General features: G+C 42.1%; 1 protein-coding gene across 3 annotated transcripts in view; it reads right to left on the bottom strand.

The window, feature by feature from the left end:
* fam13b (family with sequence similarity 13 member B) overlaps positions 1-17,360 on the bottom strand; it is a 73,147-nt gene that overhangs the window by 18,470 nt on the left and 37,317 nt on the right. For all 3 annotated transcript variants that reach the window (XM_079557248.1, XM_079557250.1, XM_079557249.1), the window contains exons 7-8: positions 15,517-15,638; positions 1,255-1,299 (exon numbers count right to left, since the gene is read on the bottom strand). In XM_079557248.1, the coding sequence (XP_079413374.1) occupies positions 1,255-1,299; positions 15,517-15,638 (167 nt within the window). The remainder of the gene's footprint in view (positions 1-1,254; positions 1,300-15,516; positions 15,639-17,360) is intronic.

The raw sequence follows: 17,360 nt of genomic DNA, 5'->3' as shown, positions 1-17,360 counted from the left end.
AGCTGGGAGTGACAGTCATGTGATGCCGGGTTCATGTCCTTGGAACTCAAAACAGCTCCGGGCCATGCAAATACCTCTCCAGGTTTAGGCTTCTTAATCAAAACACAGCTCCCATTCTAGTCTCCTCACCTCTGCTCTGGGAAATCAGCCCCAACGCTGCATTAAAGGGCAAATTTCTGCAAATATTTTCACCATTTCTGTATAACTATTTATTTTTCTCTATTGTTAAATTTGGAGACTCTGAAAAACTGATTTGAGGCCCTCACACCAGTCGAGTGAGCTTTGTGCTTGTGGTGGATTTTTTTGGGTAACAAATACTTAAACTTCCTTTGAGATGACATGTCATTGTTTTATTTACTTTATGCAGCTGAGCGTCGTACTGCAGTTTTCAATACAATACTTTGAATATTACTTGAAATAAATGTTGTGTGCCTTGTGTCCTAAGCAGCCATTTACTCTGATTACAGGTTTTGCCAGCCATGTTAATGTACTATATTTCATTATTGTTTTGTTAACATTATGGCTTGCTGATGAAAACTTAAAGACACACTGTGTAACATTGTGGATTCTACTGTTGCCAATACAAAAGCACTACACAGAAAATGCATTTTTTTGCAGTGGGAAAATCAAAGGATGGATTTGGATGTGAACCTAACGCTTCAATCTCATATTTGGCTGCCTTTAGTCAACATCTCCACGGAGACGAGCAGGAGACGTCCCGTCCCAGTGAGGTGACAGTGAGCTCTAAGGAGAGCTGAGCCGCTCACACAAAGAAAGACCTGCTTGTTTGGTCATTGTTTAGATATTTATCAACAAGAAAAATATTTCTGATAAACATGAATGCCTGTATTTATTCGATCTATTGGGTGATATGTTACAGGGTGTGGATTTAAAAAGCAGTTAAAGAGGGAAATTGTTGTAAATTAATAACAACTGATAAATGGACGGGGAGACAAAAAAAAAAGAGAAAAAAACTAGATCAGAGCCGCTGATGAAACTATTTAAATTTCTTCTGAGCCCCAAACCAAACAAATTCAACAGGCAAGGAACAAGTGTGAGCCCAGTTTGGAAGTGATTAAATCTAAAGGAATGTAGTACTAGGTTATATTTGCTCAGGACATAATACTGAACATTACACTCACGAGAGTAAATATTTTGGCCATCCACCCACCTCTGACTATATGAATAATAGAGTAAGTAGTGGTGCCGGCCTGTTATTTTGCATACTGCATGTGTCGTTTGCTGTGTACTTACTGCGCAGAGTCGCGGGGCAGGATGGATATAGGAGAGAGGTGAGAGCTGTTGAGAGACACAGACAGGACAATGTGGTTAGAACATCATGTACCATCCGGCTCCCTCCTCATTGGAATGATGTGGCGTCACATTGTTGCTAGGAGACAAAAAAGACCACGAGCAACCTTGATCAACAAATACAAAACCTTGAAGGAATTTTTAGACCTGTTCCTTAAAACCTTGAATCACTCACTATAAAAGCCACCACCACAGTAACTTCGAGAGCACCGCGCCACTTCAGCTGTTTATTTAGACTACGGCATTGTTCTCCGATGTTCTTTTGGAGCACAGGAAGTGTTTGTCGGGGAGGAGACGTGTCCGTGCATCTCGGCACGCAAACACCAAACGTTTACATAACTTCAAGGTCGCTTGAGACTGGGGCCAAAGTCAGACGTGTGGTGCCACTGTGAGGGGGGTCACATTCATGTGATCGGAACAGACAGCAGCTGGACTTATGCAACCTTTAAGAGCCTTTCAAGTGCCCGGTCACACGGCGCTGTCGGCGGATCGATATCATCAATTATTCATACGAGACCCGAGTGGCAAAGTCTGACGGATTTGTTTTCAGTCGCTGTACTACCACACAAGGGCTGCAAAAGAAAGGGAATAATACAGACTTTTGCAACTTTAAGGGAAAGTTTGTCAGTTTGTGTTAAATGTGGTCATAGCTCAATTATTTAAGAGAAGATGCATCTGTAATTTTGAGTCACCGAGGCAAGATCATGTATTCATTTTTGAGCGGATGCGGCTCAGTGAGGTCCGGTGCCAAGAATAGGTTTCAAAATCCTTCTGATGGTTCACAAGTCACATAATAACACAGTTCCAGACCCAACCTGTGGGGTTCCTCAAGGGTCAATACTTGGACTCCTCTTGTTCAATCTATACATGTTTCCATTGGGTCAGCTAGTAAAGAGCGTAATTGTGTCTTGCCATAACTATGAAGATGACAGATCTACATGTCACTGATGGAAGGTGTACATGGGCCTGCAGACTCACTGTTACTGCATCAAACAGTTCAGTGGATGCAAAGCAACTTTCTCCAGTTAAACTCAGGCTGAACTAAAATTGTCCACAGAGACAAAGAGAGAGTTAAAAATCGAGGGGTAATCATGGATTCAGACCTGAACTTAAGCAATAACATCAGCAGCTTTTTTTTTTTTTTTTTTTATCATTGCCAAAAGCAAAGATATAGTCCCTAAAGCAGAGTGATCCATGCATTTGTCTCCGGTGGGTGAGACTACTGTACCGGCCTGCTCACTGGCCTCTCTAAACGAGCTGTTAGAGTTGCAATACATCCAGAACGTTGCTGCTCCAGTCCTGACAAGAACCAGGAAATATGACCATAGTAGTCCAGTGTTCAGGTCACTGAACTGGCACTACATCTCATATATGCGAGAGTCAAACCATCTCAACTCTGAGAGCCTCCGGGAATGGTCTCCTGCTGATCCCAGAACCAGTGTTTCAGCTAAAATCTGGAGCAGTCTTAATGAAGATGTGAGACCGGCAACAACTCGGACAATGTTCTTCAAACCCAGGCAGACAACAGTTATTTTTAGTGGTGCATATGACACTGAAAGGATTCTATTTTGCACTCTTCACTTTTAATGTAATGAATGATATGCTTTAATATTTTTGTTTCATGGATTGATTTTCATCTGCCTTCTAGTGAATGAATTGTGCTCTACATATAAACTTGCTTTTGTATATTTCAGCTGGCCAAGTCTATTGACAGTCTCCAGAGCACGGACTAAACATGGTGTCATCTAATTTGCCTCGTCTGTTTCACAACTGTGGAGCTCACTACATGAAAACCTTCACCTAAAGACCTCAACTTTCTGCACTCAAATACACTATAATGTGTCCACAACTTCATACTCCTCATTGCAAGCTAGGGCTGTGCAATTAATTGAAATTCGATTACGATTTCGATTACAACAGTAAACGATTACCAAATTAGCATAATCGCAAAAAATCGATTATAATTTTTATTTTATTTAAAAAATAATAATAAAAAAATCAATATTTTTTTCCATTTTTTTTTTTTTGCAAAGCAGACTTGCATTATTTCAGGGTGCTGGGATTATTTTCCCTTCGCTTTTCACGTGCCATGGCTCATGCTTTTGCCTGACATAAAAACAAACGCTGTGTGATGATGTCATCAGGCCGCGCTGCTCAGTTTGCTTGCGCAGGTGTGAGGGCTGGCCAGCAGGGGGCAGGTGTGAAACAGGGACCTCTCCTTAATCAAGGCGTACTTGAAATCATTTTTACTTTTATGACTGTTCAGAAAACAGAAAATGTAGTGTAGTGTTTTGATTAATAAATAAATAAAATAAAGATATACTTTTTTTTAAAGGCGTTTGAATAATCGTGATTTCAATTATGACAAAAATAATCGTGATTATTATTTTTTCAATAATCGAGCAGCCCTATTGCAAGCTAAACCTAGTCCCCGGCACAAAGCTCAGAACTGGGGCTGCATTACATAATCTCCACAGCCCGCCGCGGTAAAGAGAATATTTGATCTGACTCCTTTGTGACTGAAGGCTCTGAGCTACAAAGACATATGTTCCGCGATACACAATAGGCTACAGGCAGAGAGGAAACGCACATTGGGGGACCTTGAAACATCACGATCATTCCGGCGGCATTTGTACAAGAGCAAATTAACAGATAAGTTTGCTTTACTGCTGTTTACAGAGGTTAGTTTTTATTCCTCTGAAGTCGTTTTATCTGAGACCAGTGTTTTTCTGCGGTCTGCGCACACTTCCGCTAATGTGTCAGCACGCCGCAGATGAGCTGTCGCCTTTTCCCCAGGTTGTCTGCATATATCACTTCAAATACGGCAAATGCTCTTACTCGGCGTGAGGCCTGCTGGCACGTAAGCACAGATCACCTCTCTAAGCTTCGTCTCATAAACCGCTCTTGTCTGTGCCGAAGAACAGTAAACATTTACAGCGCTCCAAGCCAAAAGCTCTGCAGATAATCCCACCGCCAAAACAGCCAATTAAACAAACTCAGCAAGACTAATACGCAGAGAGGATAGAATTATAGAAGGAAATTGTGCCGTGAGAGCGATGCCTAAATAGAATCTGCAGTGTCATGATAAGATCCTGAGAAGATTGGTATTATTTAAGAGGTCAAAGTTAAAGACACAGTTATATATAGAAAACTGCAAGAGTGACAACAAACAAACAAAACAAACAAACATTGATTTCATTGCAGTTACTTGATAGATTATCCTTCCAATAGCAAGAAACCAGCTTCATAAAATAAATCTTAAAATGAAATTAAAGCGCTTCACACTTCTTTGAGAAAGGGAGGGCCGTCAAAAATACGTCATTCTAGTTTGACATCTATATGTAATGTTTGAGTAAGCTCTCAGTCATACAGGAGTTTCATCGTAGAGTTCATAAGCCGTCGTCTGTGCAGGTCAACCGTTAGCAGTGATGCCGGTAGCGAGTTACTTGGTAGTGCGCTACGATAACAACGGGCGAACTATAAAACTATTTTCAAAACCGTAATCAAAGCTACTCCTATTTGGTAATCCTCCACAGTTAAAATACATATTCCTTTTATTTCTTTTCTTGCGTCTCGGGGAGTCATGTTTTCAGCGTCAGGACGACTCCCGACACAAACGCAAACAACCATGGCGGCGGAGAGAGATGGAAATACGTCACTATTTAGAGTCTGTGTCAGCTAAAGATGACATATTAAGATTTGTTGTACACTGTTCTGGCTACACAGCGTTTTCTAGCTTGAAAAACACTCACGTCAAATTTGAAGAAGATGTGGATTTGCAGCACAGTCAAAGTTACAAAGTTACACCAGGTGAGGCGAAGCAGACCGCTGCGACTAAAGCAGAAGGAAGACTAATGTGCATCGTTGTCATGATGCGAGGCAAGACACGGGTCGTAATCTTCAAGGAAACTGCCTTGATTCAGCCACAGCCCGAGGTGAATGTGAGTCGCGCATTGATCTGAATCGGAATCAATCAACAACAGTGGTGTAGCGCCCACTGGTGGTCGCCGCACTCAAACAGCGGTAGCTTTACATGGACAAAACCTTCACTTCACAACAGTCGGCAGCCGCTTTATGCAACTAATAAAGCCACTTGTAATCTAATTCAGTCACTTTTAGTAATCAGATTGCTTTTTCAAGGTGACTGTGGCACCGCTGATTGTTCGCTGCTGACTAAGCCTCTTGAGGTGACAGCCAAACAATGCTTAAACAACACGGTACAGATGATGGCTTGAGCGCGACACTCCTCCACATCCCTATAACTGACACCACTAGAGTTTCTATTACTCTACACACGCACATTTTAAACATGTCCGGGCATTAACATTGGAGAGAGGACTGTAATACGTGATTCTTATCATACAAGAATCACACACGTTACAGAACATGTTGGGTGAGGACTGAGCCTTCAAGGTTAGTAGCTTTAATACACTAGACCCAATGGATATGGTCGTTTTTGGGGTTCGCCAAGGACTCTCATTCAATCAACTCATCGCAGTCTCACAAATTGTGATTAGATTATAATGAAACTTGCCATCCTAGTTTTATAATATAAAGCGATTCATCTACTGTATTTCCATTACAATATAGAAAACTGTGATCTTTGGGCACCAGTGTCCTTTAGAAGTCACTGTAACCATCCCTTTCAGACCAGTGATTGCATTAACTCTCTTTTTGACAATATCATTAGCCTGACCTCATTCTATTGGCCTTGTTAGCGTGCATGCTTGATAAGCTAATCAGCAGTTCATTAAAAATCTGTCGAGACTCCTACCTTCCTGCATTCATAACAACTCTGTACTAGAACATATTCAACTCTGCCAAAGATAAATCATTCTAAATATCTGACAGAGTCTTTGAGGAAAAATCAATGTCCGCTCCCTTACAGTGGGAAACAATCGCAGACACATTCTTGGGCAGCTACTGTGTCATGAATAGATTACATAATATAAGATGTTGAGTAATATCATGACCTCTTTTCTTTACATTTTTTACCACTTGGCTTTTAAACACAGCAATGCAATAAACACAAACACAGTCCAATTCCTTCCATATGATAAAGTCCCACCGCATATTTTTGTATGCGTAGCCTCCATATTTCATTCATTGTACTCATTCATGCATTATCAAATTCTCAAGGCAGCCCCAAAGTTACATAACCTCGTGTTTACCTCTGCAGCAGAATGTCACAGGGCATTCTCATTGTCGCGGCTTATCTTCACGTCTTTGTCCTCTTTTAACTTGGCTTTTGAATGTCAAAAAAAAAAAAATCTTCTCTAATCTTTGCTTCCGCGTCCAGTATTTATCCAGCAGTGCTCCCCACGCAGTATCTTTGACTTTTCACAGCACGATTTCTTGCTTCTTTCATCAAGTATGGCTCTCCCCTTCTTCATCCAGTTATCCCAGTTGAGCGCGCTGAGGAGTCAGCAGCGTCCTTGGTACTAAATCTTGCGGAGAGGCAGGAGTGTAACTCGGGTGCATTGTGGTACAGGGTGAGTGTGTATGTGTCGGCGAGAGGGAGAGGGGAAGCAAGCAAAGTGCTGCGGTAAACATCCTCGACACTGCTCAAATAGAAGAGGTGCAGAGGGACGGCTGGGAGGGCCAATGGGGAGAGGAGGGACTGTAGGTGAGAGCCAGTGGCAAAGAGGGAATGGTTTTCCACGGCCAATTGCGATCGAGTGGGAGGGGGGTTTGAATTTTTGCTCCACTTGGTAACTATGTGGTAATAGGCAGTGATGTCAGGTCAAGTTAGAGTCTGAGCTGACACTGACGGGGCTATAAAGCTCGAAGAATAACGTCCCACATAATAGGGGAGATTGTCCCAAGCAGTAAAATGGTCAGAGATACAGTTTGGATACAGTGTGGAATTGCCCATATATGGTCATGTTCGAAGCAGCCAGAGGGGGAAAGCAAAGAAGTAGAAAAAATGTCTTTCTCCACCATTACTTTAACAAATGCTGAATATGAATATACTTTTCTACTAAATAAAAGTACAAAGACTTGGTGAGGAGCAAAGTGGTTCAACTGCCCATAAATACTTAAAAGAATAGGCCACCTTTTTTACATATTGAGATACAGTGGGGAAAAAAAGTATTTGGGCAAAATCCAATACAATGTCTATGTGAAACTGACCAAATACTTTTTTTCCCCACTGTATATCCTAGAGTACTTCGACATCCACGCTGTAACATCTTCAAAGCACTCCAGGTGTTATAACGCCTCACAATGTAGTGCCTCTTTTTATCCGCTTAGAAAATCAGCATGTTTCATTTTGTGTAACTAGACTTGGATCGTGTAAAGGATCACATAACTGTATTTAAATAGGGAAAACATGGAACGGCTTGGTAGCTTCTAACTCACCCCAGTTTGGAGCTTTACCTTTGCTGGGAGTAGCTAAATGTTAACTACATCTGTGTGACTGAGCGCACGCACAAAGACCAAACAGGTCAACAACTCGTATAAGCTCAGGTCAGAACATCTCTCAATATGTAAAAACGGTGGCCTATTCCTTTAAAACGGACGATGCTAGTCAGGAAGCTAGCGAAGCTAATGTTAGCTTCGTGCTACGTTTGCTAGTGCCGCTTTTCGCTTCAACTGAATTCTCAACAAATTACTGTGAAGAAAAAAAACATATGGGCCTAGTTTAGACTTTACTGGTGTGTGATAAATATGTTTAAAGTTGGTAAAAAAAATGGCGAAAGAAAGTGAAAAATTGTGATTCCAATGAATGATTCTCTTCCCCCTCGGCTAGGCTATGTCCCCTTCTATGACGCGTTGTCGTCTGTATCTATTTTCAGTTACATGAAATAAAGTATTCCATATACAGTAGAAAGCTTTTACTAACAGAATAAAACACATTTCTTTAGTTGTAGAAAGTCCTGGTATTGAAAAAAAAATCAACCTTGCTGCTTTAGTTTCACAACATCTAAATCCAGCCCCAAATTCCCCTCGCGTGCGGCAAAACAATCGGGCCGAACCCACTGCCACCTACTGTTCAGGAGTGTGCATTACAGGTTTATTTGGACAGAGTTTGCTGCCAACTTTAAACTTTTTACTTTGGAGATCATTTTCATCTTTTATCTCATCATTTTTATCAAAGAAAAATACTAGAGGAAAATACTAAACATTGATGGTTTGCATATTTGCATCGATATATATGTATAATTATTCAGTGAATAGAACAGAGAACCTAGTTTTATCAGAGCTGAGAGAGAGAAGCGATAGTGTGTGTGTAACTGGTGCTATCTGGGTCAGTAGGTGTATCAGATTACACTCTGAACACAACCAAACAGTCAATAAAACACAGCCTATATTAATCCTGGGCTTGAAGAATCCAGCCCGATATTTCCTTAGAAATTTATAGCCGTGTGGTCGTATCCGGTAAACTTTAATGGAGCTGTTCTCGTGACAGTTTTATGGAACATTACACTACAAGAAGTAGGTCGATACACAGAGCACCTATAGCCGATGTCGTTGTGCTGACCTATATTCTGTTTATATCTATGTGTGGCATAACTCACACTACACACCTGTTACAGCTCATGACATGAAACATGACTTAAAGGAGCTCAAAACACCACTCCAGGTATGTGTGTGTCATGGGGACGTTATACTTCCTAAAAACACCATTTTGCCTTTTGCTTTAAGATGGAGTTAATGAAGTTATGCAGAACTGCCAGCAAAGGAGCAGGTGAAAGACTAACTATGAAGTTGAGTTAGTGATGGCTAATGCTAGCAGTCAGTAGTCAGTGAAAATTAAAATGCATTATAGAGTTTTAAAGTCATAGTCTGTAATAGATGTAATAGATTCCATATAATGGACCGCCTGGGCCTGCAATTTGACGTAAAGTAATATTACATAATCATATTTTTTTCTATAAACAAGCTTTTCTGTAAAACCAGCCTGTCCTCATTTTGTAAGCTAGGAGTGGCATTCAGGTCCAGTCAGGGGCGGACTTGATTGTTTGCTCTTGAAATCGATCTGTTTCTTTGCTCATTCTGCAATCTAACAGACTATCACTTTACTGCACAACGCAGAGTCACATACTTAACATTTAATAACAATTTTCCAGAATGTGTTGAACTATCATAACTATTTTGGAACAGTAGTCGCTGAGTGAGCCATCCTCTCGCTGCGACACATTTTAGTCAAGCTGCACTTCTCTGTGAACCACCGCGCAGTGGAGACGAAAGAAACCTGTGGTGTCCACCGGGCACGCAGCCGCAGCATTCACTCTCATTCACCTGCCAGCCAACAGTTTATCTGATCCAGCTGTGCTATGCGTTGCTACGGTGACGCCCGCAGCGGTGTGATATAGCAGTGATTTAACGGTGTGCGGTTATACTGTATGAAAATAATGCACACCAGTTAGCGTTAGAACTGAACATGGTAGAATATTAGGGCTGCACAACACGGAAGTAACTTGCGATACAGTGGTGCAATATTGCGATCATGATATTATTGCGATATTTCACTAAACCACTTCAACACGATATGTACCATTCAAATGAAACACAGTCAGCAAAAAACACAAAATCAGGATCAAAACACTTCAACAAACTAACAAAATTAGGAAATGTTGAACTAAAACAGCCAAGACTTTAAATTAGTGATGTTGCGATACATTATGGCTTCTTTGCAATATGAATATTGCATCACCTAATATTGCAATACAATATATTTTGCAATATATTGTGCAGCCTTACAATAGATTCACGCTTGTTCCCATAAATTGTTTTTTCAATCTGCTCCAATACAACAGAGCATCAGTCTGACGGGATACGGATAAAAACAACAGACACCTGCGAGAAGACGCTACACCCAAGAAGACCAATCATGCTTGATGAACAAAATCTTTGGCAGAATCGAGCAGCTGCGCAGCTTAACAAAGGGTCCCATTTTATACTCACTAAAGTCATAAAAAAGGCAACGTTACTAGCAGAAGGCACTTGGACTAAGTGGCAAAGGTAATTTTGCATTGATCAACACAAATCCATGAAGGCGCACAGACACTTCTTGGAGAAATAGGGACCAAATTGTGACATCAGATGGAACAGCACGTGTTGAGATGGATATAGCCTGAATATGCAGATTTACTCAACCATGCATGAATAAAACCAAATAACTCCAGGCTTGTTTTTCATAATGGGACAACACTGTAAAATGTTAAAGAGCACAACAAGTTGCATGTCATTTCCAGCTCGTCAGTCAAGGCTTATTTTAACCGCAAAATGAAACAGAAGCCACTTTTGGAACGCCCACAGGTGCAAGCAACACGTGAAACCAGCAGGTCTGACCTGGTCAGTCCGTTGGGATTGTTTTATATTTGGGCATGCAAATCCTCGTGTTGAGGGATCCGTCTTTCAGTGTGGTGCATCATTTCCACTGCCGTGCCAACAACGGGGAAAGAAGCTTCTTGAGGAGGAGTTGAGCTGAGGGGTGAGGTTAAACGTGACTAACTGGTAGGGCTGCAAAATGAACTGTTTGATCTAATATGTGCTCAAAGTAAAGTCTACATGAAGTAAACGCAAAATGTTTGAAAGGCTAGAATAGACTTATCAGGCATAATTGTGACATATAAATCTGCTTTTGGAAACCTCGGCGACTTCATCGTGTTGTAAAGTTGACCACCCTCAAGGAATCATCAATATTGAAAAAGATTATGCAAGCTGCCAGTTATAGCTTACAACAAGCTAACAAATCAACAATGCAGCGATAAACGGGTCTATCTATTAAAAAACGAGTACAGTATTTTCCCCATTAATAAGTCTATGTGTCTACATCTGACAGCAGACACGGAGGGATTAGCTGAGTAATTGCAAGTGATGAGGAAGTATGTTGAGATTCAAGTCCCCAGGCGTATTTATAGATATGAAAGGAGAAGAAGCTGTCAGCGTGTGAACTGTTTTTGAGGCGGCTGGCAGCGGCTGTGAAGAGAATTCTAACCCGGCCAAAAGGGACACACTCCGCTGTCTGTCAAAATCCAGACAAACAACTCCTCCGAGGTTATGTTGAGTCACGAGTTTCACAAGGCCACTGAAAAGTCAACTATTTACTTTACATTCACGGAGAAATGCAGAGGCCCAGCTAATAGCACACACCACGGATGACTTCCAGGAACTTGTTCTGGAAAAAGCTTTCAAAAAGAGCGTGTCATGGATGAAGCTTAAACATTACTTTTGGGCACCTCAGCATTTTCATATTTGAAATAATGTCTATGTAAAGAAAAGACAGCATATGTGGGACAGCGGGCTGGTCAGGGTTTTGAATTGGCCTGGAGTGCCCTCTGCAGGCAGCAGAAGGAATGACAAATCACAGAATAGTGAAGGGGGAAAAGATTTCACTTTTTAGTTAATGGCATGTTACAATAGCAATGGTGTCGTGATAGACACACTTTGAGCACAGAACTGCTCAGAACAAATCCGGTCAGGGATTGTATAAATGAATATGGGGGACAGTTCTGTGTTCCCTCTATGACGCTTCTGAAGTGGAAGAAATGAGTAAAGTGAACAGGATTACTCAAAACAAATGAAGTGAAACACTAATCCTGGATTACTGCCAAGGGACAAAGTTATTACACGGTTAAAAGCTCAGTTAAAGGAATAGGCCACCGTTTTTACATACTGAGATATGTTCTTACCTCACTTTAGTCGAGTTAATATATCCCCGTCTGGTCTTTGTCCGTGCGCTCTGCCAGGCAAACGGAGCACATACGCAGCCTCTCCCACATGTCATATAGCTCCAAAAAAGCTCACGATAGAAGCTACCAAGCTCTTCCACGTGTTCCCTATTTAAATAAAGTTACGTGAAGTTTTTTCATGCGAAGTATATTTACACAGAAATGTAGCATGTCGATTTTATAAGCAGATAAAAAGGGGGACTATATTGTGAGGCGTAATGATACGAGGAGCAAAACCGTCCATGCAGTAACTCCTAAAGACTTCCCCCCGCTCACTTCCGTCAATATCTCAGTATGTAAAAACGGTGGCCTATTCCTTTAAGGTTTGAAAGGCTTTCTGTGATATGTTGCTCCCTTTCCATTTCAAGCCATATAGTGTAACAGTAAATGCAATAAATCGTCCGGCTGAGCATTGGGATCGTTCGGTAATGCAGACATTTTGTTACAACGTAGCTGCTCTTCAGGCGCAGACGCATACGACCTGCTCCGTTTTAAACAAACCGGCAAACTTCCTGTTTAACTGCAATATCGCTACAGTCACATTTAACAACACTGGAATGTCAACTATTTTTACTTTGTGCAGTATTTAATAGCAGTCTGTTAAAAGACAAACACAAACATTATGTATGAAATGTCGCCTTTTAATAATTATCAATTTTTCCCATAAGACATAATTGGAACCAAGCTTGCAGCTCATCAACAAACTTCCCTCTTTAAAAATACCTTCTGCCTTTTTTTTTAATACAAATGAGCCTTTACAACAAAAACGTAGGGGAAAAGTAGAGAATGCGTTTTTCCCCATTTTGTTGAAATCCATATTTGAAGAGCATTACCCTGTGCTACTTGAGCGTTTAGCGTCTACAAATACACCATTAATCCCCCTGACCAGACAGTGACTGGGGTAAGACCAGGTCACTCGACGCTGGAGTCAAACCAGTGACAGGGAATTACCGTGTAAAACCATTACCCCACGCTGCGAGGCTACAGACACGTGCCCTTCATTATCACCACAAACATTTACCCTCGTATCTTGGCACATAAAGACGAACACAACACAACCTTCGCCGTATAGGCCAAGGTCAGTTTCCATTAATGTGGAAACCGAGGGTCATGTGACTGGAGAGTGACGGCGCACAGTCATTTGCAGTGCAGAGTCAGGGTCATGCTGCGCCCTGTCCCAGTGGCCTTTAAGATGATTAAGCAGTAATCCCTAATCCACGCTCACTGGCTCACACATGGGTTACTGCCGGCACACAGTCCGTGTTGGAGAGAAGGCTTCATTACGGAATTAGGAAGACTTGCCTTACAATGTATTCTGCTACGTATTCCGTAACATTGTTCAATCAGAGTAATGTAGTCTGAAAGGTTAACATTAATCATTCCTCTGTGGTTTGTCGTTTTTAGATTATGCAGAGCCTCTATTCAAGCTGTTGTGAGTGTTAGCGGTAGCATTAGCCGCACAGAGCAAACATCTAAGGGTTGGAAAAACATGGCCTGGCAAAGGATCAGTGAATTGGTTTGGACACATCTGATTCAGATGCCTGGAAACTCCATGGTGTCGGCATAATATCCCACACCGGTATATCAGATGTACATCAACCTGAGCATGAACCACAGGGCTGGACCTTCAATCATCTAAAGCTGTGGTACACCTCCCACAGGTGGTACTTGAGGTGCTTCAGGTGCTACTCAGGGTCCTCTGCAAATGTTCACTTCAAGGAGTGCACCGATCTGATACTGGTATCAGATATCAGTGCCGATACTGGAAAGATACAGTATCAAGAAGCATCAATTCCAAATATCCGATACTGAATCGCTACCTGCTTTGGTAACAGTTTAAAAAAAAAACTTTTACCAACTAAATCTAAGTGAATATGGACATGCTCAGAACCTGGAGAATTCAATGGCAGAGTTTGTTTTAACCTTCGCATCTTTGATATCTGCGCAAAATGCCGCAGCTACTAATCAAAGCTGGGACAGAAACTATGATTGGGTCATCTAGAGCAGGAGTCCCCAACCCTTTCCTGCTGCGGACGGGTACAGAACCCAAAACAATTGGCCACGGCACAATCTCTCCTCTCCCTTTCTCTGTGTGTCCGCTTCGCAGCGGGATAAATATGGCTCTCTGTCCTCTGAAACTGTGAAAGGTTGTGACAAAGACTTGTGAGGCTGCAACGCAATGAACTTTTGGAAGAATTAGCGCGAGCTGAGGGGAAAGGGAGAGAGCAGACGCTCAGCGGCGCTGGTGACAGAAAGACGTTGGAGCTGCGCGTAACACATTCAGCTGCACGAGGCTGATTCTGTCTGTAATAAAACCAGATGAACTCGAGTCCAAAGGATTTGTAGAGAGACTTTCTATCTGGAGTTTCGTATATACGAGCTAACTAGCGTGTGGAAGAGAAATAGGAGAAAATGCTACTTTTTTTTTTTTTTTTTTTTTCACTTCTCTGCGGCCCGGTAGCAAATACGTCACGTCGGTACCGGTCCCTGGCCTGGTGGTTGGGGACCACTGATCTAGAGTAAAAAATGAAATTGTCCACTGCTGGAGCGGCCAAGTGTTTGTATTTTAGTTTATGAAGTGCTGTTAAAGAATAACTGAAATGACATATTTGTTATACAAATGTTGTAATTATTGATAGTTGAAAATTATCATTTTCTGTGAGTTGTTCATATTTATGCAACCTAAAGCCTGTCATATAACCAAGGATATTTAGTGTAGAAAAGTCTACACTAGTTCTAGTCTTATGTTGTTCCTTAATATAATAAATAATTGATAAATACTTCTTGTTTGCAAGAAATGATAAGATTTTACTGATCTCACAATGGAGAAACGAGGATCCTTCACTCTTTTCTCTCACAGCAGTCACTTTGTTGGTATCGGTTAATATTAGATATCATAATGAGCAGATGCTCAAGTATCAGCATCGGAAGCAAAGAAGCTACATTGGGGCATCTCTGCTTCATTCATTTGAATTCAGGTCTGGTGGAACTTGACTATGAAAGCAGCTACAGCCTCATTAATGCATGACACCATCAAAAGCCTGATCTTGTCATAAACATTATCACAATATCACCATGTTGCCAAATGCACTGCCACATCCCTACATGTGTGTCTTACATAACGGAACATTAGGCAGATTTTGACTGGAGTTATTATTGACCTGATAATCAGTAAAATGAAGCCCAAACCGGTAACCGCACGTAAATCTCTCTTTAGGACAGAGCACGCGCTGTAATGAACTCAGAGCAGATCTGTGTGTTCCTGCTGATAATGTTGTCCTGTGTGTGTGTGGGTCCGCATGTCTCTGGAGACTGGAGAAGGCTACCGACTGTTGAATTAATACAGCATTCTCCAAGCTTCTCTAATCGCCACAGTCTATGACAATCAGCATTCCCTCCTGGAGACGACTGTACTGTGGCACGTTGTGATATGGATATTGTGTCCAACAATGGCGCGGCTAAGCGTTCACCGTAGTCGTTTGAGCGCAGACATTAAGCGGCTGATCGACGGCTGTTCCATCAGTACCTGTCAGCAGAGTTGGCAGTGGGGCTGGGGTGCTGTGGCGATTCGGAGGAGCCGTCTTCTCCGTCCTGAGGCAGCTCTTCACACTCGGCTTCACACTTGTCGTCGTCCAGCAGCTCGGTGATCTGTGCACACCAAAACAAAGCTTGAGCGAAAAGATGCTGCGAATATCATTGACTTGCACAAAGCAAAAAAAAAAAACAACGCCTCTTCTCTTATCAACAAAAAATGTCCGGAAATAAAAGTTGTTTTCAAATTGATCAAATTAGGTCAGAGAATAAACACCCGGGAAGCAATACGGTCTTTGTTTTCCACTTTGAAAGCTAATTTAGCACAGCATGGCCTAGTATCGGACTGGTATTCGCCTGCAATGGCATCTGATTAGCAGCGTGGTACAAAATAACAACCACGATTACTTCACGTCTGGCCGCAAAGTCTTATTAAATCTTTGTTCCGCATCCATTCAGTACGATAAACTCACAATAATCCAGTTTGTTCTCTGATGGGGCTAAATATAGAGAGGATGAATGCGTGGCACACTGATGCTGGAGATACAACAGAGCTATAGGGATAAACCTGACTATACACTGTGTCATATCATTCCAAACATGCTCCCAATGCTCCAACAGAGTGGTAAACAAACAGAAGGTTGCATTAGATGGAGCTCGACTCTGCCTTTGTCTAAGATCCGGCTGACTCTCCCTGAGCTTGGCGGACTGCAGGGGGAGATGAAGAATGACTCATTTGACAATCATACAGATCACACAGATTCTGAAATAGCAGTCAGTGAGCGATCAGTAACTTTATGTCATATTTGAACAGCCGGAAACTAAGGATACCACTTTTTCCCAAACCGATACGAAAACTTTCATTCGAGAACTCACCGATTCCAATTACAGATACAAGTACGAGGCATTTTCTTCAAACATACTTAGGTTATCGACCGACTTACTCATTTACTTGAGTAAACTTTCCAATAAAGTATAAAGAGAAGTTATATCAGAAATGTACTTAAGCTGTTTCATTTATTCAATACCATAGATTTCATTATTATTGTTTTGCAGATCTGTTTCTTGGGTCTCACTTTGTTGATTTATAAAGATGGAAATGATGGGAAATGGCTAAGTCCACACTGTGCATCAGAGACATAACAGCCCATGTCCAAAAACACAGGGGTTAGACACAACACACATGCAGACGCAGGGGTTAGACACAACACACATGCAGACGCAGGGGTTAGACACAACACACATGCAGACGCAGGGGTTAGACACAACACACATGCAGACGCAGGGGTTAGACACAGCACACATGCAGACGCAGGGGTTAGACACAACACACATGCAGACGCAGGGGTTAGACACAGCACACATGCAGACGCAGGGGTTAGACACAACACACATGCAGACGCAGGGGTTAGACACAGCACACATGCAGATGCAGGGGTTAGACACAACACACATGCAGACGCAGGGGTTAGACACAACACACATGCAGACGCAGGGGTTAGACACAACACACATGCAGACGCAGGGGTTAGACACAGCACACATGCAGATGCAGGGGTTAGACACAGCACACATGCAGACTAGGGATGTCCCGATCCGATCACGTGATCGGAAATCGGGCCCGATCATGTGGTTCCAGACTCGATCGGAATCGGACAACACCTCCCGATCAGGACTTGGATATTTATGCATGTCCATTCTCGTTACTTTTGATCAGATTTCGAGCTACCGCGAACCACTTTCTGTCCTCTCCCCCTGGCCCAGCGCCTCTGTCACTCACTCCCTGCTGCGTCAAACCACTCGCACCATCGCTCAGTCCGTGTCCTTCCTTCGTCTGAG

Source organism: Gobius niger (genome assembly GCF_951799975.1).
Source record: "Gobius niger genome assembly, chromosome: 5".
NCBI classification, from domain to species: domain Eukaryota; kingdom Metazoa; phylum Chordata; class Actinopteri; order Gobiiformes; family Gobiidae; genus Gobius; species Gobius niger.
The sequence above is the reverse complement of the archived record's forward strand: the minus strand, read 5'-3'. Positions and strand labels throughout refer to the sequence as shown.